Source organism: Macrosteles quadrilineatus, unplaced genomic scaffold (genome assembly GCF_028750875.1).
Source record: "Macrosteles quadrilineatus isolate MER2022 unplaced genomic scaffold, UCM_ALF_1.0 Scaffold_1__1_contigs__length_201487025, whole genome shotgun sequence".
NCBI lineage: Eukaryota > Metazoa > Arthropoda > Insecta > Hemiptera > Cicadellidae > Macrosteles > Macrosteles quadrilineatus.
The window spans coordinates 103,502,565-103,526,252 of NW_026542594.1; the positions used below are offsets into that span (position 1 = coordinate 103,502,565).

A 23,688-nucleotide genomic window follows, 5' to 3' on the forward strand; every position below is an offset into this window, starting at 1 on the left:
ACATACAGCCTATAGGAATATCTATAGAACAAACCCCAATGCTATTCAATGTTATAGGAAAACATACAATATGAAAATAATTTTTATTGTTGAGAAAATACAGGTAGTTGAGGTATTTTTTAAAGTAAATCGATCACTCTGCTCTTGATCAGACTTCTGAATATAAAGCAACAAGGGCCCATTGTGCCATTGTGCTCTGTCTAGTTGCGAAGTCATACAAATAGTTTAAAATTGTTGAACTAGGGCATACTGAAATATTGATTAGATAGCGGGGACACTAACTAAAAGTTTTTAATTTTTTTAAACTTTAATCAACAAGTTTAACAGACTTGCAGTCTATTACTGGAATTAAAAAAGTGACGTGGCTCGGGTGCGTCACCAACTATGCATAATAGACGGTTGAATTACTTTGCATGCCTCTTATAATATCAGTGTTACTGAGCTTTATTTTTGATCATGGGTGAACTAGACACTCCATTACTATTTTAAAGTTGAAGTAAGTTTTTGAATGAAAATGAGTACTCTGTAGTTGAGCCTCCGACAGAGTCTGATGTAAATTTACAGATTTCTGTTGAATGAACCCGTCAACTTTTTAACTTGAACTAAAAGGACACCATACTGTAAAATATAGCGTCTATTATGTCATATATATGATAAAAGTATCAAAAATAAGATAGATAGTAAAGCTTTGATGGCAGCTCACTCTAATTATTTTTTCAATTTTAAATTATACAACTGGTCCATATGGATGGGTTTGAGTTACCGGTATGCATGTTGTTGTGGCAGTGAGTGAGAGCGGAGACACAGATGCTGATCGTGAGGCCAGAGCTCTCCTCAACAAGTTCCTCGGAGCCTCTGTCATCCTGCAGGGGTTGGAGCAGGGAGTCAGGGGTGTCAACCTCTCTGACACAACCCCCGGCAGCGCAGCACTCGTCAGCAGCGTCGAGAAGCAGCGAGTGGTGAGTTAATCATTTGCCTCTTTATGTTTGATTAAAGAAACTCTTATATTTAATAGTATTGCCCATTTTAATAGATGTGTTGTACTTAATACTGTTATCTTGGACCTACAAAATTACATGATCTTAAACAGGGTACCTGAAACTAAGTCTAAATGTGAAGGAAAAAAAAATAGCCCACTACCAATAAGGATTGGTAGTATTAGAGGTAGAGCCAGGGCTGGATTAAGCGATTTGGCGCCCCTAGGCCCAATAATTTTACCGTCCCTAAATCTAGTTAAATTTACTTTCCAACAAACCTTTATTAAAAACTATCCAGCCAATATGTCAATTACTAAAACACCATTCCACGATGCAATTTCATCATCGTAAGCTTTTTGAAGAATTTACTTGGTTCTAGCCTTAACAAAATGCTGTCTTAAACACGTTTAGCAGTTTTATGTCTCAAATAGTGAACTCACGTTTGTGGGACCGAAACGAAACTAACCCGCAAGTATTCCTGTAACAAAGCATGGCCATTGCTGCCGCAGTTGCTTCATATTTCTGGCCCAAACATAAACTCCATACAGTACGTGATACCATAGGTTAAACATCACCTTTAGTAGATTTGTCATATTTATGCATCAGTTGAATGAAGACAATTCTTGTTATTTCAGTTATTTAAAGCCTCGTTTTACCAAATAAAACTATTAAGGCCTAATCAAAAACAATAGCTCGTCCCCTATTGTTTATTGAGCCTAGGGTTATTGAACTAGGGTTTTTATATCACAAGAAATTAAAACATAAATCGTAAAATAATTCTAAAATAATATAAACAAAATTTTTTTGACAAAAGCCCTCAGTGTTACCAACATGAACTAGACATGAAAAACTATCTTTAACTTTTACAATGTAATGAGTCTACACTTGTGTTGGTTGTCAATGGTAATACTGCAACTACTGTAGATTATATTCGCCATGCAAAACAAAGCAGTCAGTATATTCCTGCTAACTACACCGATCCTCAAGCCTGAGGAGAGAATGACAGAAATAAATGGCGCTTATGGAGGGTATTGAATCTGTCTACAACCTATTGTAAACTCACAAAATTTTTTTTGTTAATATTAAAGACAAACTCATTGTTTTTTCAACGTACTATATACAGTATTTTAGCTAGATACTGTAGGTTGGTGTAATCAAATCAAAAGATTGATTTAAATTTTGTTTTGTTAGGTCGAGGGTGGTAACAGTGTCTATACAATAATGTTTTTTTGTTTTTCAATCTGATTTATGAGAACAGTTTACGTTAGTCAATTGTTGTACAAGTGCTAACCAGGTGCGCCAGCCGCAACAGACGGGCTTTTTGTCCATTGTTGTATTTAGTGCTAAAAATTGTTAAATATGCTCAAATATAGGCTAAGCACAAAAAATGAATTTGAAATTTAAAAAATTAACACGGGCTTTTTGGGTTGTCATTGCTGGTAATAAAATAACAACGAAATATAAACAGAAAATCAAAACAAATGGAATAAATTCTAATCTCATGTTTTATTTACAGTGTGGGGTGAAAATAGAAAAGTCTGTACATTACATATTTTTGGTTGAATTTTCGACCACTGGACGACCTCTAGTAAAATATTAAAACTCAATAATCTTCTTAATTTTTGTATTTTGAATTCTCAAAATAATAGACTATACACAGTTCTTTGTTTAACAAAGTAGTTGCGAATGGTATTGGCACCATTCTCATTTAATAATGGACAACCTACAGATTTACTAATTTTGAAAACTCAATTTTAATTTCATCCCCTAATTTATAGGATAAAATTATAGATTGTGCTGTTGAATTCTAATTCTAGTAATGTTATTTTTCTACAGAGTTGTTCAGTGATTCTACGAGCCAATTGTTTATATTTCTAATATTGGCAAGTCATGATGCAAAGGCAGTAATGCAATAATCAACTTTATTTAATTAATGATTCTAGTTAGTAAAGTGTATGGACATCTCCTTTTATGCTGTTTTCACTTTTCTCTTCTACGTCATTAGTGCCAACTCTGACCAACAGACAATCTTTTTCGTTCAAATCTTTGGAGAGATCCTTAACTTCCTTTACGACATCACACACCAATGCCTCAGGTTTTACAAAGCCAGTGACATTAGCAATGGTCTTTTGATGTACAAGATTCTTCAATTATTCACAGTTGTGAGGTGTTTAAGGGAAAATCTAGTTAACTAGAAACTGTATAGGGTGACTTGCCCAGTGAATGACCGTTTCACTCTAAATCATCTATAACAAGAGTTAAATTAAGACAGGAATGAAAAAAACTAGTTTAGAAAATAGATATTATTCTATTTTTCTTCATATTTAAGGGCCATTATCCCTGAAGCGGCTCTTGCGATAGTACAAGTAGTTGAGCGATAGTAGCTGAGCGATATTAGCTCAGCAATAATAGCTAACCATGTTATTGTACCTGAAGCGATTGTTCTAGAGCGATTCTGTTCATTGGTTTGCTGACTTTCAATTGAAGTGGTGCCATGAGTTTGAGGCAGAAGAAGTTGTTCTTGAAATACCTATTCGTTGAGGAAGTTGACGACGAACAAGTGAAAGACATTTTATTTGTGCCACAAGTTGCAGCACACGACATATTTGTAAGAAGACAAGAAGAAGGCTTTTTTAGGATATTTCAGTACAGGATTTCCATGGGCGAAATAAGCCCAATTGTGCAAACAACTTTTGCTGCACTGAAGACTTTCTTGTACCCCTATTTTTACCAAAAATGGTAAACAAGTTTCTAAAGAGCAACTTGTTCAGCTTTTTATCTTCTTCAAGGGTAAAAAACTGTTTCTTTCTTTAAAGACATTACGACAAACTAAAACTTGTTATCAAACTTACTTACTTACTTCCGTGGCTCCACAAATCTCAGTTGATTCTTTGCCTCAAGTACCTCTGTCGTGTATACCTTCGCATCTTCCACCCTTCTCTGTCCTCTGCCAAGTTGACATTTGCACCCATTGTCCTGATGTCGTTCAATACTTTGTCAGTCCATCTCAACTTCGGCCTTCCCAATGGACGTTTACCTCCAGGTGTGGCCTCCAAACTTCATACAGTCTTGTTCCTTTTTCTCTTCTTAGCTCATGCCCTATCCAACTTAAGCTTCTTCCTTTAACCATTGCAACAATATCTGGGCCAGTGTATAGTGATCTTTAGCTCTCTATTTATCCTTATTCTCCACATTTCTCCCTCCTGCACTGGTCCAAATATTTTTCTTCTGACTTTTTTTTCAAACACAATGAGCCGTTTTTCATTTGTCTTGGATAACACCCATGTTTCACTACCCTATAACAGAAAAGGCTGTCTTATATAACTGGATTTTGGTTCTGTGAGAGCAGTGGCGGCGGCGGGCCCGCGGTGCAGGGGGATCCGTGAGCTAGGGAGGCCTGTGAGCCTTGACCGGGATTTTTCGGCAAATTTTATTGGGACAAGGGCCCGCAATTGTGTGACGGGCTCAGCCACACGGGCCCCCTATCATAACAATATTTATATGAGAATTACCATACGTTTTTATGACGAAAATTTGTTAAACCCAGTATGAGCACTAGGACAAGTAGTTTACAAAAGCTTAACTGACACTGTATTACTTGGCCGATCGATATAAATTCTTTACCAACCTAAGTAAAAGAATTGTCATCAGTCATGCAGGTTGTCATGCACTGTCCTCGTGGACTGTGTGAAGGTGCTATATATAATAGGGCCGTATTTAGAACCAATGTGGCCCCCCGCCTAGAAGGATAAAACATTAATGTTAATCCTCCTAGCCCCCGGTGGGTCACACCAGAGAGGGCCCTCTATGCTGATTCAACTAAATGAACTTGACAATTTTTTTACGATCAAATCGGCGAATTAATCTAGGTGGCTAGGGCACTAGCTAATAAATAATTCCATTCTTTCATTGATGCTTAAGAAGGATTCTCATTTCATTTCATTTCTTACTATTAGGAGGCTGCACTTAAGATTTGTTTACTTCTCACATTAGATGTGTTTACTTCGAGTCAGGTAAATAATGTTACTTACCTATAGGCCTTTGGAAACTATTGATTTTCATATAATGTCGATTTTCGAGCCGAGCAGTGCCTGGCCTACAAGCTTGAGAGATCAATCAAAAAGTTAGAAAATCAAGCTCGAGCCGATTTTCTATGTCCTCAATACAATAATGCCCGATTAAAAGTAAAAGCTTTATGTCCGCGAGGATCACGCTCACGAAATTGAAAGATTGGGCCTACGCTTTGGGCGTGATCGCGGATATCAACGAGAACATTTCTCCACAGGTGACGATGACGATGTCTTCATGGCCGCAGGGGACGTTCAATATTTTGTTGCCATTGCCGGATTGCGGAAGACGTTATTGACGTTTATTTTTCAACGAGCGATATATTTAGGATTTTGCCGCAATTGTGAAAACAAATGATTTCCCAGTAACCACGGGCCACTGGAGATATTAGGGGTTGGGAGGTGAACGCGGGAGACGATGAAGTTGTTATCTGATGATGTCATAGGTTTGGTTGAAATCACGTTAGACTATGATAATGTTTCTTCTTCTTCCATGACTACGGGAAGTATTCACGTTCATTTTACTGCAATCATGGAAGAAGATGATGACGCCTCGGTGCCTCGGGAGACGCTGTGCCAAGCTGAAGTACAAGTTTAGGTGGTAATACATGTGATAATGTTTTTAAAATTACAGTATTGGGAGAGAGGGGCCCAATGAACAAACTTGTGGGGGGGGGGGGGCGGGCTCTTATTGCTGCCACTGTGTGAGAGATCATCATTTTGGTTACTTTAGATTAGATCAACTTCTTGCAGGCTCCCAAACACTTATTGGCATTTGGCATTTGATAACTTAGTTAGTATTTCTTCTTCTTCTGAGTTTCTACTATTTACAGTTACTCCTAAATATTTGAAACTTCCTGTACAATTTATAGTTAATTCTTTATCTGCATGTTTCTGTTTCTATTGTTTGCTTGTCTTCCAAAGTTAATGATTTTAGTTTTTTCTACATTTACTTACAGTCCTATTTTGTTTGCTTCTGTGAGAAGTACTTCTACCAAACTTGCCAAGTTTCCAACTGTTACAAAATGACCACATCATCAGCAAATGCCAATATGTTTAGATCTACTCGATCCTAGCTTAACAACCAATCCAAGTTCTTTTGTTTTCTGAAGGGCTTCTTCCAGTGCCAAGTTGAATAGTATGGGAGATATGCCATCTCCTTAAGTCTTACAGTTTCCAATTCTTACAAATTCCTTCTTTCAGTTTTGTTTGTCCCCCTTCTTGTGTAGAGGTATAATTGTTGCCGTTTTCAATTCAGTAGATATCTTTTCTTGTTGCCATATAGTTGTAATTAAGTTGAAGATTTCTCCACATGCTTCCTCCACTTTTGATTACTTCTGCTGTAATCCCATCTTCACCCAGAACTCTGTTGCATTTGAATTCTTTGTTGGGAATTCTATGGTGGGACTATATGAGGCTGTACATGATAGAATGTTGTATCGTCATCAGGAATATTAATGACAGTATTCTCACAGTTTAGCAGGCCATCAAAATAAGTAGTTGTTATCAAACTATTAACGTCCGCACGAGTGAGTACTACGACTATCCTCAGTGCTATCCTGATAATTAGACCAATTCGTATATACCAAGGCATAAATGTGGTTCGAATTCCACTATAAACTGTAGGTCCCTTAGTTGCCATTAGCTGTATGGGCTATTAATTAACAGCTGTTTCTAAGGAACAAGTTGGCCTTAGTCACTAACAAGACTACAAGATCACGCCACTCATCCTACACTCATCTCCATTCATACTTGGCTTAAAATACCTACTTTGTATGGTCGCCATTTCAAATAAAAGTATTAAAGTATAAACTGTTTGACCAAAATGTCCCTCGCTTCCTAAGCCGATAATCTTCCGGAAGATGTAGATCCTCTACATACATCTCTACATCTCTACTAAGGCATTGAGAAATAGCTATTTTTACCTCAGTCGCGGATTTTCTTGAGTTCTTCTTTTTCAGCTTCAGTTGAAACTCAGAGAGGGACGGCTTTTTTATCTTTCCCTCAATGATATCAACTGCGTCGAACAACTCTTAGAATGTCCAAAAAGCGATCCTTCCGTGTTGGCTAATCTTCTGCTCCTTTCAATTGTTTTATACCATTCATGTATTCCATTTGTAGAGATGAAAGAACTCAATTCCAAAAGAAATACCTGTGAGACAGAAAATCAGGTCAGAAAAAATTCTTTTCACCGTAGTTGACTAGATTCCCCAACAGTTTTCTACACATAAAACGATGCTGGGCTCATAACCTCTTGAATTATTCGCAGAGGTAAGGTGTTTGGGGAAAATCTAGTTATAAATACAATGTAAAAACCAATTTAACACATTCACTGCTAATGATATGTAATACTTTTATAAATGGCTAAAAAACATAAACATTAACATGATCATGTTAATTGAGTGACAATATATCTTTAATTAAATAAATTTTATACTATAAATTGTGGATTAAAATATATTATGTAATTATATACATCATGTATTATATATCTGCTAATATACTTATGACGCACAAGTGCGTCATTAGCAGTGAACGTGTTAAACGATAGAACAAGCAAATTTATTTCTCATTAATACTTATAAGACATGGAACAAATTGGACTAACAAAACAGACAGCTGATAATACCGTAAATAAATAAACATTCATATCATCCCTGTAGTATGACTATTACAAATAGCAAAAGACAGGATTTTTCCATTGGTGTTACATGCGTGTTAAATTTTTTTGTTATGTTTGTGTCAAGCACTGGTTGAGTGCTGTAAACTATATCCTCACAATCAGTATTTAAATCCGAAAGAACCATAAACTGTTTTGGTGTCCAACTTGTATAGGCTTGCACATTTCTTTTTCTCTCTTTAGCAAGCTTTTGATGTTTTTTTTTGCAACTTAACACAAGCTGCTGATTTATCAGTATTTATTTTCAGGAGACATTTTAAAATATACTGTTGGTTATTTTGCAACTGGGGATGTTTATTGTTTCTGAGCTCCTCATTTTTAATTTTGTAGAACACTAATGATAGACTTTAACAATCTAGATAGATTAGGAAGTATTGGTGCAGTTTAGTTTAGTTTGTAGATATATCTGGCAGAGTGCTTGGCCACTGCATGTGACCTTGGCTACTGTTGGATGAGGGCCAGTGCTGGTAAATATACCCAGTACTGAGTGCTTCAGCCCTGTCAAAAGTGCAACCGTACACTCGATTCAGCAATGTCTTTTGTTGAAAAGATACAAATTTGTATACCAAATATGAATATTCTGTCCATTCACACAATATTGTGATCTTCCTCTGGGCCAACTACCCACGTAATTCCACTGGCATGGTTAATTTTCCAATTTATTTAAATTATTCCGTATGGTTTCAGTTAACCCGGATTGCGGTTTAACGGGTAACGGTTTAAAATGTAGTTTTATGGAGTTTAACTGTATCACGGAGTTCCAAATCCCTCAGCTACTTTTAAGCGAATTTCCCTATAGGGAAGCAGCTATTACCGTAGGTGGCATGGTGAGACCTAGACCCGGGACCAATAAACTTTTCATTTTGAAGGCTCTAGAGGCCAAAAACACTATTCATTCATGTATCCTACAATAATAGATTTATACGTCCGTGAACACGATAACTTGATAAATTTTTGTCCTATCTTGATTAAATTTGGCTTGAAACCATAGGGCTGTATAAACTTGAATGTGTTCGTGAACCAGCATGATTGGACCATGGGAACAACAGGATTTTATGGGAGGGTAAAAATTGGGTTTTCTCATCTCTGACCCTCAAAACATAAAATTTCCGAATTTATCTTTATGCCATTTTAAAGAGGAATAAACAATTAATTTAGTAGGTATAATGAATTATTTTATACAGTTACTGGTTAAAGATTAAATTATAAAAATTGTAAATTTAAAATTCACATGTTATTCTTATGGAGAATAATTAAACTGTTGTAGTTTGATTGTTTATGGAATATCTTGATAAAAATTGGCAAATTTATTAATTTATACCAAGTTATTAATATTTTACTAAAAAGACAGTTTAATACCCTCCCTGTATTACAAGGCCCTATACTACAGGTCCTGTAGCAGTATACCTACTTGATAAACCTTTTGTAGTTTGCTTGTTTATGGATATATTTGGATCAAACCTGGCAAATCTATTTATTTTATACTAAGCTATTAATATTTTACTAAAAAACACACTTTATTACCCTCCCAACAAACCAACCAAACCAAACCAGCAAACTAACCAACAACAAACACAAAACCTAGGCAGCAAACCTAGGTACTCGTTAAACCTAATGTTATTTGAATAAATTTATTTGAAAATAAAATCAGGCAAATGGAAATTCACTTAGTCTGCAGGTTTGCTGCGGGGGGTATTCTGTTTATATTTTTTGGTAATTTTGTCACCAACTTGGCAACCCATATAAGGCCCATGTTAATTTTTTTTTAAATTATAAATTCATCTTTTGTGCTTATTTTTGAGACTATTTTAATTTTTAAAGGGATTCTGCACATCTACATATGGATATTTTTCTAACAGTATGCGTAGATTTTCCATGCGAAGCACAGGAGCTGAAAACAAGTTTTCAATAAACATGCTTGCCTATTAATATATAGAATTAGCCCCATGTTAAATTTCCATAAGAAAAGTTGAATTTATTTATATCTTCAAAATACAAATACAACCTGCACTTATAGGACCGATAACCTTTCTTTTGGTACAACCCGCGTGTAATTTGGCCCATTAGTATTGTCAGGCTAGCTGTCTTAACCCATTGGGGAAGGAATTAATGCGCTACCTGCAGCACCCTCTGGCGGCAATTAATTTTACCGAATTTGTAGACTTTTACTCTAATTGCTATAGAAAGAAAACCTTAGGTAATAAATTAATAATTCTTTCACCATTTTGTTCACAGTAAAATTGTCTACAGAAAAGTGGTAATTGGATAGTCAAAGTTCTAAACTAAAAAAATATATATATATAAAGATTATAAAAATAAAAATTTTAAAAACAATATTTTGAAAGTAAACTTGATATACAAATTCCAAGATTAATCCAGACACCAAATAACACTACTATTATAAAGTTCAATCGATTCCCTACGTAGAAAAATTAAAAGTTGTGTACTTTTATAAGTAAAATTTTTTTTAAAATTGTTTGTTTACCTTACCGCAGCTGATTTTTGGTGATATGTGGTTTCCATGGCAACACAAAATTGTTTGTTATTCGCTAAAATAAATGAGTAAATACGCAAATCAAGAAGCAAGATATTTATAAACATTATAATAGTAAGAAGAAACAAAAAGGGCGAAAAATAATAATAACTAAATAACTAATAGCGCTGCCTAGCGGTGACACGAGCGGCACTCGTAAGTTGTCCGCCGGGCCTGCAGCGGCCATACGAGTAACGCTCGTATGTCGGCGCCAATGGGTTAAGCTTTAAATGTTGGCCCCATGAAGTCTCCATAAGAAAAGTTTATTTTTAAATTGGTTCCTAGAGGTCGGTCAAAAATCGGTTGTCAAAAACTTGACCAAAAATATGTAATGTACAGACTTCTCTATTTTCACCCCACACTGTAAATAAAACATTTGGTTGGAATTTGTTTAGATTTTCTGTTTATATTTTGTTGTTATTTTGTCACCAGCATGGCAACCCATAAGACCCATGTTAATTGTTTCAAAATTTAAAATTCATTTTTCGTGCCTATTTTTTGAGGCTATTTTAATTTATAAAGGCATTCTGCACATCTACAGGTAAATATATTTCATTTGGTACCAACCATGTCTAATTCAGTCCAGTAGTATGGTCAGGCTAGGTGTCATAAGTTTTGAACAAGTTTTTAGCGAATTTCTCATATAGGGAATAAGCTATTACCGTAGGTCTCATGGTAAGACCTAGACCCGGGACCGATTTACTTTTTTCGTTTTGATGTCGCCAGAGGCCAAAAACACCATCCGTTCAAATTCATATATACATATATTAAATTATAGTAGTAAATAAATAAAGTACAGCTGAGCACTCTGAATATAATATATTTTTTTTAAGTACAACAGTTTGTAAAAGTTCAGTAATTTTAACTGAAAATTATAGCATGCAAAGCCATCTGGCGGAACACGCTGTAATCATCAAGAATATGTTGACAAAAAGTATGTTATGTTATAGCAGAATTACTGAACCGATTTTAATGATTTTAACGTCATTCGATGTGGAATTTGATGTTCTTTAGAATAATAAGCAAACCATTTTTTGTGGGATGCACTGTTTTTGAGTTATAAGCGAAAAACTAAAAATTGAGCAAATTCGGTCTAGTTTTTTGTTTCCCATACACTTAGCTCACTTCAGAATTCGTTGCAAACTCATTTTTAACTTATTTAGGATCTCCAGAGAAAATTTAAACTATATCCAGCTTTCCCCCAATTTTTAGGAGCTACAAGTCTAATTTGCCTGGGCTATATACAATTGCTTGGTTTTCAAGCCAAATTTGCAGGTGTTAATATTGTTTTGCATTTGAAACAAATTTTTTAATATCCCTAAGGTTTTTCAAGAGTTCTTGTGCGTATAGACACACATAATATGTAGACCCAAAAGCAATTAAAGGTCAAGTATTTCGGCTTTTAACGACTACCTCGTAATTTTTAAAAGTATAGCGGCCCTGAACCTGTGAAGACTAAAGTTATAGCTACTTCCCTTCAGCAAAACTTGTTCTTGTTACTGGTACATATTTTTTAAATTTTTTGCTTTGAAAAGGATTATTTATAACTACTAGGTGAAACCCGTCGAAATCGACGGTTAGGGGCCTCCTCGTTTATATGGTCATGTCCCTAGTGGAAGAGATCAATATATATCAATACAAAAATTGTATATTGATACATATTTATATCTATAGGTATTTGGGCCAATACACATCAATACACATCAATACATATCAATACAAGTAAATAGGATCCGAGTCATTAGCTTATTTGAAAATAATTTGTAGCTTGTTAAAAACAATTTTTAATTTGTTTTAACACATTGAATCACATCAACTATGCACTAAAAATAAAATAAAAATGAAAAAGTAAAAAAAATTCTTGGCAAAAAGTTCTTGGTGCTCCCGTGATTTGAACCTGAGACTCCAGCAAGGTAGCCATTACAGGATGTCTAAGCCATTACACCACGGACGCTTCATGTCTGACTGAGTAATGATAGCCATTTTGAATGTGAGAAGCTGTGTTAGGCCTCATAATTTAACTTGAAAAAGATTTTTCAATGGCATTTGTGTCATTTCAAGCATGTACCTATATGCTTTAACATGTTTCAAAACTGTTTTATTTCCAGTTCAAACTGTTTTCTTGCTACTTGGGTGATGTGAATAGTGTCAATACAATTTATTTTTATTGATTTCTAGAAATAAGGAATTCAATAATGAATTTGTGAGGGATTTTTATCCCTAACGATAACCCAATAAGCAAAAATAATTGTTAAAAGTTGTCGAAAGCTGTATTACAATTGTTGTATAACAATTTTAAAACATTTCGATTTAAACTTCATATTATAACAATTTTGATACAAGATTGAAACAATTTTAAAATTGTTTAACAATAAGTTTTTTGCAGTTGAAAAAAATTAGTTTCAATACGAGCTGTAACTGTTTTACAACAATTTTAAAATTGTTTTACAATCAGTTTTTTGAAGTTTAAGAAAATTAGTTTTAATACAAGTTGTAAACCGTTTTACAACAATTTTAAAATTGTTTACCAATCAGTTTTTGGCAGTTTAAAAAATAAGATTCAATACAAGTTGTAACTGTTTTACAACAATTTTAAAATTATATATTTTTAAATTATATTGAGTTTTAGATACCTGGGTACCTCCAGCTAACGTCTATGACCAAAAACTACAGTTTTTCCTTTTTTCAAAAAATAACATTTTTATTAGGCCTACTGTTTATTTAACCAGTTTATATTGATATTTTGTATAATCCATAATGTTCATATGTGATACATTTGAGAGATATTTCGAATTTTATTTACCCGTATTGATGTCTATTGATTTATTTACATCTAACATATTTAAAAAATATTCTCTATTGATATCAATGAACGATTTGTTTGCTCTAATGATCTATATTGATATATTTTATGTTTATAGATGTCTAGTGATATGTATTGACTAAGTTTTCAGTGATGTCTATTTGTTTGTATTTACTTGTAATGATATCCATGAACATCTATTGATATCAATAAGCATCTAGTGATATCAATAGATTTTTTCTATTGATTTATATTGACGTCTTCCACTAGGGGTGGCTTCATTGGCAACAAATAATGCAAATGAAATAGTAATGTGGCATCTCAAAAGAGAAAAACATACTGTAATTCGGCTGTTACGTAAATATTGACGTTTACATGCATTGTTAATCAACGTATCTTATAATGGATAATGTGATATAGTTTAAAAGGAATATGACCTTTCTGTCATGACAGTAGCTGCTTAAATAGTATTTACTCTTACAGCCAAAATATCGTGTTACTTTCAATAATGTTACCAACCAAGTGGGACACGGTCCGTAATATAGGCCACTTCAAATAATTTGTCAAGATAGGTACCGGTACCATTTTAAGCAAGGATTTTGTGTTTGGATGTTATTAGACACGATAAGAGCACACTGAACTTCTGCAGATATAACTGTTGGAGAAATATAAGCCGATTCATAAATGTCACAATGCGAGTTTGAGCATGTAACTATATGAGGAAGTTAAATAGTATTTTTAGGCTGCTGCTCAGTGCTGTTCAAGAATATATTTTTTAGAGATAAATTATATGGTTTTTGTTGCTGAGTAGCGCTAGTAAACATGCACAACCCTTTTTCATTAGCCTAATAACATTCAAAGGCTCTCTAAGAGTTGGGAAATAACATTGCAAATACTTCCTTTGGACAATTCAGTAACTCTCAATAAATGTGTGTTGTTAAAAATACAATTTTGAAACTAACAGCTGTTTCATTAAAAAGTATTATCCACATGGCCAAAATGTAAACAAATCTGCGGAGATATCTTTTAAAGGCTTCTGGGGCAGAGCCCTAAGGGAATTTACTTCGTTTTTCTTTTGATAACTCATCTACAGACCAAGACCTTTCTTTGGACACCTTCTTCGTAGACACAAGTTTCTACGCCCAGCCGTTCTCTTAAATTAGTGGAGACAAAGTTTCCAATTAAATATTTAGATTCCCCCATGTTAATTTTATGGGAGAAAACCCAGCTTTGGTGGAAGATCCAGCCTGAACTAATAAAGATTTCAAAAAAATAAAAACACTTTGCAAAATACAGATCAGGGTCATTCTTTTGACACTTTAATCATCAAAATCGGTCCAAAAATGAGGGAGGAGATCTGTTTACAAAAATCGGATTAGCGTATTATATACAGGGTGAGTGTTAAATGAGTTCCCCCCCTATTTTTTTCTACATTTCTTAAGATATCAACTCCGGACCACCTCAGATCATTGTAGAGTAGTAAGTACTTAATTTTGACTGGGTGTAAATTTTTGGCCGCCATCTTGGATCCGCCATATTGGATACAAAGTTTTTTTTTTTTAATGTAAAGGTAGGGTTGTGACCCATCGTTTTAAAATACATTTTTATGTTGAATAGGATGCTGCAATCCGTTTTTAAAAATCTTGATCCATTCTAACGTTATGAGAACTTTTTATAACATAATTTTTAGCCCATTTTAACATTGTGCATTTAGAAACTAAGAACATAATCGCAAACTTGTGCTAGATAAAGATTTATTTATATTATGTGGTGTATACTTATCTTTATCTAGCACTATTTTGCGATTATGTTCTTAGTTTCTAAATGCACAATGTTAAAATGGGCTAAAAATAATGTTACAAAAATTCTCATAACTTCAGAATGGATCAAGATTTTTAAAAACAGATTGCAGCATCGTATTCAGCATAAAAGTCTAGTTTAAAACGATCGGTCACAACCCTACCTTTACATTTGAAAAAAAACTTTGTATCCAATATGGCGGCCAAAAATTTACACCCGGTCAAAATGACGTAATTACTACTCTACAATTATCTCACGTGGTCCAGAGTTGATATCTTAAGAAATGTAGAAAAAAGTAGGGGGTGAACTCATTTAAAACTCACCCTGTATATAGATTGTACGCCTACCTGTTGCTCGAATTCGAGTAATTGTGAATTATTACAGGTGTTATTTTAAAACGAATAACAGTCATAATTTCCGATGACTTTAAAAGAGTCGGCTCAAAGATTATGGAAATATTCACGATGTATATAACAGTTTGATAGGCCTATAATAAAAATTTTCTTGTAAATATCTTATCATTTTTCAAATGCTGATCTGGTTTTTAGTGTTTTTTACAAATTTGTCCAGCTCATTGCCGCATTAGGTTGTCCATAATAAATATTAAAAATTATAAAAAGAAAACATTATTTATATTTCTTCGACTTGGTGGTGATCTATGACTTTCTTATGTTTCCAAATCGGCTCTTTCAATGATAGCTCAAGAAATGCAGTTCAGTATTAATTCAGTTTTCTTTTTCAGATATCAAACTGTCCAGGCCTTCTCATTTTTTTCCATTGTAATATTTACGCCAACCCAAATCCATATATAAATCCCGAAGTACCCATGAACTTTTGAGGAAACTACAAGTCACACCCCCATAAACCATATACTTAAAATGTTTGTTATGACGAGAAACCTTGCGTAAAACTATCCATTATTTCATAAATTGCCCTTTAAGGTCGTAATTCCTTTCTAAAGGGAACTCTCCATATACCTAATGTTAAAAATACCCCAACTGTACTTATTTGTTTGTTATTCTTTCAATTTATTACCTTATTAAAATCAGGTGTGATTATTTTTTGTTTGTATTACTGTATTCAGTTTTGTTTATTTCAGCTTCTTAACCAACCAATAGTTTTATTAATACTTATATGAAGTCAAACTGTGTGAAGCCCGTGGGTAACAGCTAGTTCAAATAGTAAAATATTCCATTTCAACCAAGTCAGTAAATCCATCCAAAAGTACCCATGAACTTTTGAGAAAAATACAAGTCACACCCCCAAAACCATAAATTAAAATGTTCATCATGACGAGAAACCTTGCGCAAAACTATCCAGTAATTCATAAATTTCCCTTTGGTCGTATTTCCTTTCTAAAGGGAACTTTTTATATACCTACCTGATAATGTCAAAAATACCCCAGCTGTACTTATTTGTTTGTTATTCTTTCAATTTATTACCTTATTAAATTCAGGTGTGATTATTTGTTTGTATTACTGTATTCTGTTTTGTTTATTTCAGCTTAACAATAGTTTTATTAATACTTTGAAGTCTAACGGGGTGAAGCCCGTGGGTAACAGCTATGTGTTGTAGCACATGTTTCCTTAAATTGCAACCAAAATATTAACAGCAAATAAATTATCAGGCTGATCATAATGTAAACAAATATGTTATTCATAAGGATAACGTGGGAACTTTAAAAGCCACTGGGGCAGAGCCCAACGGACTTTTTAAAGAATGTAAGGTCAGTTTGCAATTCTACACACCTAGACGAACATTTTGGTAAATAATAGGTGGGGTTACATCTTAAAACAAAAAAGCCTTATTGTCTACAAAGTTTTGTGTAGCGTAAATATAGATTTTTAGCAAATATATTGCATATATTCACAAGCATTTGACATCCAAGATCTTTAAGATTAAGTTAAATACCAATATTAGTTATTGCATCCTCTCTCCAGCAATATTAAGTTTGTATCATGTGTTTTGACAATGTTTTGCTTTCTGTCTTTGCCGTTGATCACGTGACGACCAGTAAGCCAATGACCGTCAGTCGTAGCTAATGTCGTAGTTGGAACGTTGGCTCTCTGCCGCTGATGTGAATGTCGTACAGACAACCCCTCACTGTCACGCAAACATTTCCAACACCGTCTTTGAACACAATTAAGCATCTCAAATGGAATCTCCTATGGAATCACATAATGATTTTTCCATTGACCTATGGTATAACACAACATTGATTCATTGTGTTCAAAGGAATACTAAAACATTAATCAATCCAACAGCTTTAATCTCTGTTATTAGTTAAAATATTTACTAGTTGTAAAATATAAAAATAAACAAATTAAACATAGTGATTTAATCATGGTTGAACAAGAATTATTTTTTATACTCATCAAAAAACCAAAGAGGTATAATAATACGTAGCTACAAAACTTACTACTTTTTTTGGTCCCTAATATAGTACACAGAAAATATCTAATTATTATACAAATTATATAGGTACCTACTTTCTCATTTATAATATTAGTAGGATTTAGTTATTTTAATAATCAGTAGGTAATTTCAATACAGGACGATTCTATATATCATCGGAAAAAGCAATGGAAACATCAGATAATATATCCTTTGCGAATTGAACAGTGAATTGCAGAATAAGGAGGATAGCAGCTAGTTTGCCTTGAAAAAGTGTAGGTAGGCCAAAAAGAACATTCAGAAGAGACACTGTTGACTGCACACACAATATTTCGCCCCCTGGGAGACTTTGTCAAGTGTAGAGAAAGTGGTAGAGAGTTTACAAAAGAATTGCCGTATATTTTTACTACAAGAATTTTCCATATACGGCATGGTTTTTTAAAAACTCTCTACCACTTTCTCTGCACTTTGACACGAAATATTGTGTGTACAGTGTATTTTCTGTATGCTCTCTGTTTATTTTTGTTGTTTATTGTCACCAGCATGCCAACCCATAAGGCCCATGTTAATTTTTTAAAAATTCAAATTCATTTTTCGCGCTTATTTTTGAGCCTATTTTAATTTATAAAGGGAATCTGCAAATCTACAGGTAAATATGTTTCATTTGGTACCAACCGTGTGTAATTCGGTCCAGTAGTATGGTCAGGCTAGCTCTTATGCAATTATCCTGGCTCATGAAACTGCTTAGCTTAGTGAGCACAAAGCTACACAGATAATCTCACTCAATTCTAAACTCATCCTTTGCTCATATTTGGGTTAAAATATGCAGCAATAGGTGATGTCCCAATCTCATCTCAATTGATAATGATAACGATAAAAGAAAAAGTGTATAATACCAATAAACTATGGTGATTCCAGCTGTTTAAGCACGGGTCACCAAAGCGCGGCTCAAGAAGCCGCTACAACTGTCAGCGTGTGACCACAACATTCGCAGCTGACATCGCCAGCCGGCGAGTATTTTTCAGCGGCTGGCGAAGTCGGACATGTTCAACTTTTGGTAGCGAGGGGCAGCATGCCAGCGGCGACCAAAGATAATTTTCAACTTGGTTTTACACAAAAGCACCTGTCTCAATTTTTTAAATTCAAGATTTAACTAATTCTAGCAATTCTTGGAATATATGTGGTGACATTCGTAAAACATTTGTTGTATGTTTCTGATTCCTCTTCTTTTAATTTTTGCAATAACCGGCTTGCAGAAGCTCTTTTGTTATCCAAAGCCTGGTCCACTAACGCCTCTTCTCGCGGGAAATAAAGCTCTTTCTCTTTTACACACATCCTCAATAATCGATTAAGTACTGGTTTATGAGGACCCACGCACGAAATGGTGACAAGAACTGAGCTTTAAACTAGGCGATTAAAAGTAGTAATTAGTAGAGTGGAAATGACCGTGTTTAAGTGGTCAGGGAAGCAGGTTATTTATTTCTTACATTTATTCCAAAACTATTTGTGCTTGTGGGACGTTTCATAAAAGAAGTAGGAACGCTAAAGAAGCAGCTTACAGTGAGTTGTTCCATTGCAAAACCTCACAGCTGTTCTTTCTCAGTTCTCACATATCCTCAATAATCACTTAAGTATTCGTTACGAGGTCCCACGGATGCTGGTCACCAGCAGCTGACAAGCAGCCTAGTGTGACCCGTGAAAAGCCGCTGCTTGGTGGTGCTGGCGCCAGCCGCTGGCGAGCAGCCTAGTGTGACCCGTGCTTTAGTATCAGCTTCAAGTTACTTTTTTATTTTTATAATTTTAAGCTGACCCCTAAAATTGTTCTTGTGTTCGAGGAAAGTCACTAGATGTCTAGATCTCGCTATAAAGATAAAACGGAAGACCATGTATTTATTGTACTTGCTCAACACTTTGAATTCAGTACACCCAATATGCTTAGAATAACATTTAGTGTACCAGTATTAGCCTAGGCAAATTAGCCCAAAAAAGAGCTGTAGCTCCTAAAAATTGGGGGAAAGCTGGAAATCGTTTTAGCGAATTTCCCATATAGGGAATAAGCTATTACGGTAGTACTCATGGTAAGACCTGGACCCGGGACTTATTTACTTTTTCGTTTTGAGGTCCCTAAGAGAACACCATCCGTTTAAATTCATATAATATATATATATGTCAGTTAGCAAGACAACTCGAGCAAAAATGATCCGATTTTGATAAAATTTGGTACAAACGTGTAAACCTACATTTATTTTAACGAGTTTGCGAGTATGCTCTATGGCCTACCTACACTTCTTCAAGTAGGCATAAGCTAGCTGCTTTCATACTTATTCTAATTCATGTAATTATTCTTACTTCTTATTCTTAATTCTTACTTATTCTTATTTCTTATTCTTATTCTAGTTCTGGCCTAGAGCCTTTTTTTCATCCATTTGAACTGCTTTTGTAGTAAGCTACTCGTGCAGAGGCCGCAGACTATTTCTATCTCTGCAGGATAATTTAAGACTATAAACAGTTGGTGTTCTCCGAGGCCATTTCAACCTTTGTTTACCAGTTTCCTCAACATCCATGCCAAGTTGATTGACAGCCCACGAGATGCACTACTCTGAACCTACTAGCACGACTCTTTACTCTTCCAATGTTTACTTTACCTCTAGAGTTTTATAATTATTTGTAAAATGTTCTATTTTTTATAATTCTATTTTTAAAACCATCTATTTTTGTTGGTAATAGGCTAAATTTAATACTTATACCTTATACTTTAATTTTGTATTCTCCCTATTACAGTATTAAAAATGTTAAAGAAAAACATGGTAAATAAAATTCAATTAGATCTGTTTTAAGCTTATAGTTTGGTTATTAATTTTTGTGTAAACTTATTTGTCACTCGATCATGATTTTCAACGCATTATGCACACAAAATGTTACATTTAAGATTGGTTTAAAAAGCTTTTATTCCAAAAAAAATCTAAATTATGCTGTCCTATTATAATGATCATCAATCAGTTAACTTAATGTTTTTTAAACTTGGGCATTTTGATAAAATGTATAAATTTTATTTTTGTTCTCCTCTATAACGTTAACTAACATCTGGTGGGATTGGGTTTTAGAACTTATTTAAGTACATTACAGTATTAGGTTTCCATATTTACAACAATCGATTTGGGATTGTTAGTCTATTTTTGGACATCAAACAATTATCTTTCTTAGTGTAGGTACAATTTTCCAGCCAAGCCCTCTAATGTAGTTTGAGTTTATTAAACATAAAGAAATTACTATGTCACAATATGATGTTTTTGTCAGTAATAGAATCAGATCGTTAAACTGTAACTAATATCATAAGGTCCAAATATTGTATTGACCACTTACTTTTAAGTTAGAATTGGGCAATGTATTCATTTTGAAGTCATGTAACTATACCCCAACGAAGTTCAGGTAGAACATGAGTTGCCAAATATCACAGCCGTCCTAAAAGGAGCAGAGAGAAAAATTGGAATCAGCCCAGCTCAACTAACCATGTTTGTGGCGGCAAATAGTATTGTTCAGTTTATCTTTAGCCAACTAATCGAACTTTCAAGCCTACGATTTAAGATAAACTAGTGGTCGTCCAGTGGTTGAAAACTCGACCAAAAATATGTAATGTACATGCATTTACTATTGGATACCGAAGTACAGAAACAACACATCTATATGGACCAACTGTCGCCATTTTTTTATTAATAAACGTGTAGTTTTGTAAGCCAGTTACAGTAGAATGTGTGTTCGAAATTCTATTTTCTACCTATTTTTGTTGCTGACAAAGTACATGGGTCATAACAGTTGTAATAATTGTACTGCATAGTTGTAATGCTCATAATACATCGTTCCAGAAGTTTGACTTGGTAAAAAGCATAGTGTATTCGACAGACATTATTCATTTAGATCAGAGCAATCTGTTTGTGGCTCACGTCATCTACGACGAATTTAATTTTAAAACTGGCAACAACTTTAACATGGACATGGAATGTCTAGTTCTAAGTCAAAGGTATAGGCTTCTCTATTCCCCCCCCACACTAAATAAAACATGTGATTGTAATTTCTTACATTTGTTTTGATTTTATGTTTATATTTCGTTGTTATTTTGTCACCAGCATGGCAACTCATAAAGCCCATGTTAATTTTTTAAATTTCAAATTCATTTCTTTGTGCTTATATTTGAGCCTATTTTAATTTTTAAAGAGATTCTGCACATCTACAGGAAAATATCTTTCTAACAGTATGCGTAGATTTTCCCTGCGATACACAGGAGCTGAGAAAAAAGATTTTAAAGAAACATGCTTGACAATTAATTTATAGATTATATTCAAGTTTCTATATATTTCCTGCAACTAAATTGCTTTTTAAATCTGTGTTATCATTATCTCACACCATTCTAAACTCATCCTTCACTCATTTGTGGGATAAAATATGCACATAGCCAAAACAAAGGTCATTACAATAAGGTCAACGTAATTTTAGTTTATTTCTATTCATTTCTTGTTTGTTCTTGTTCTTGTTTCTTCTCCATCTCAGTTAATAAAAAAATTATAATTAAAAATAGCTTGCTAAAAGCCTTGTTTGTTATTGTGAAAAACAAAATCCTACAATTATTCTAAAATATATCTGTTTTAAAGGTTAAGTCGACTGTCTTATCAATGGACCTAACCACTTTGAAATGAACTATACTTTTTATGTTGTAATTTTGCATACATTAAATGCCTCTAAAAGCAAAAATGGGGTTCTAGCTTTAGTGTATATATAAATGGCTTTACTAAATTTAGCTTTGTGTGTGTTTTTTAAATTTCAATTAAGAGTTTTTTTTTTCTTTAAATCAAATTAAATAAACTATTTATGCTTGTGTCTTGCTTGCAAATCATAATGTAAACTATCAATGAAAAATTTTATCAATCCAAGATAAAGTTTTATACAAATACATTTAATTAATCGTAAATATATTAAAATTGTAAGGCTTTCATAAACATTTTAATGTTCATAAATGTTACTTATAAAAATAAACTGGCCCTGGCTACTTCTATGTGTATTCTATATTATATGTGCAACCAGTGGTGAAGTTTTATTGGATTGGTGTAAAAAGCATAGTGGAATCGCCACGAGTTCTCGCCCCAATACACCACTGAGTGTAACCTACCATTAAAACTATGAAACTAATGAAAAATGTGTTATTGGCCTAAACTCTCTTTGTAGAATAAACAAGAGCAGTAAAATCAAATAACAGTAGTGAGTAGTGCTGGTTTAAAACTACTAATATACCTTAAATAAAAATCACTTCGCCCACTGTTTTTGTGCTCAACCTCATACTGAACCCTGATAATATTAATAATTGCTGAGTGATTTAAAGTATGCTTGAAACATTTGTCAAGTAGTGAGTTACGTACCTGAGTTAGCCAGTAGAGTGTGTGGCCATGGTGCCATAGCGCAGTGAGGTGCCGTGCCGAGGAGAGCCCTTGGTGGCAGGCCAAGGGTGACGTGAAATGAGCTGTCATTGGCACCTTCCAAGAACAGTCTCACATTCACGAATAAGCTTTCAAGAGAGGATATCTTGTTGATTTTGAACAAAAGTAGGCCCATTATCAAACCTCCAGCATATTTTTACTATTTCTGCTTGCATTGTTAAAAATTGGGACAACAGAATTAAGCGAACAGAATTATATATTGTGTTGGTGGGTGAAGTGGGTTGTACCACAGAAAACATACTACTATAACCCAGAATGCCAACCGCATGGTAAAAAGCGTTAAGTACTTTGAGAGAGCTTTGCCTGTCAATTCGTAGGCAGCGCCTTAAAGTACTTTAAACGCTTTTTGTTGTACCTAAAAATTGAGAGTTATATCTAAAATAATTTAAATTGTATTGTAATCCATTGTTTTCATTCCCTGATAAAACTTAAATAATTCATTAGCGATTTGTCGCTGCTCATTTTTCCAACAATGATTTTTATTGATTACTTAAAAAAGATTTCCACTGAAAACTAAATTGGGGTTTTAAGTCGTTTTTGTTTTTTCCTAGACAGTTTTACTCCTTTAAGTAAATTTCATAAAATTTTGCAATTTTTGGCAAGACTTGAAAAACTAATAATTTAGTAGCCTATATTAAAGTGTTTTTGCACAGTTACTGATTATGGAGAAAATTCAAAAATAAGTAAATTTAAAATTTTCATGTTATTCTAATGGAGAATAAGAAAACTCTTATAGTACCGGTATGCTTATGTATGGATATATTTTGATAAAATTTATTTCTTTTATTCTTAATATTTTACTAAAAAACACACTTTATTATTACGTGTAAATTATTTATAATGCATGATTTGTATTGGCATTTTACATATTTATTTTGCTGATCTTCAGCTTCTGTATTGTGAAGTTTTGTGACAAATAAATTTAATTGAATTACCCTTCCTGTAGCA

At 33.9% G+C, this 23,688-nt stretch overlaps 1 protein-coding gene and 1 long non-coding RNA gene across 10 annotated transcripts in view; one reads left to right on the forward strand and one right to left on the reverse strand.

Annotated features, from left to right (window-relative positions):
• The window catches only part of LOC129002135 (serine/arginine repetitive matrix protein 2-like), a 193,744-nt gene that overhangs the window by 136,324 nt on the left and 33,732 nt on the right, over positions 1 to 23,688 (forward strand). For all 8 annotated transcript variants that reach the window (XR_008491578.1, XR_008491580.1, XR_008491581.1 and 5 more), the window contains one exon: positions 787 to 959. Coding sequence is in view for 5 of the 8 variants with exons in the window: in XM_054429770.1 (XP_054285745.1) it covers positions 787 to 959 (173 nt within the window). In the remaining 3 variants the exon portion in view is untranslated. The remainder of the gene's footprint in view (positions 1 to 786; positions 960 to 23,688) is intronic.
• On the reverse strand, positions 68 to 22,735 carry LOC129002534 (uncharacterized). Of its 2 annotated transcripts, none has more exons than XR_008491589.1 (3): positions 22,663 to 22,735; positions 6,970 to 7,196; positions 68 to 4,273 (listed from the first exon to the last, which is right to left on the reverse strand). It is a non-coding gene; the product is annotated as an uncharacterized LOC129002534 (long non-coding RNA). The 2 variants fall into 2 exon arrangements; XR_008491588.1 differs by lacking the exon at positions 22,663 to 22,735 and adding an exon at positions 20,618 to 20,898.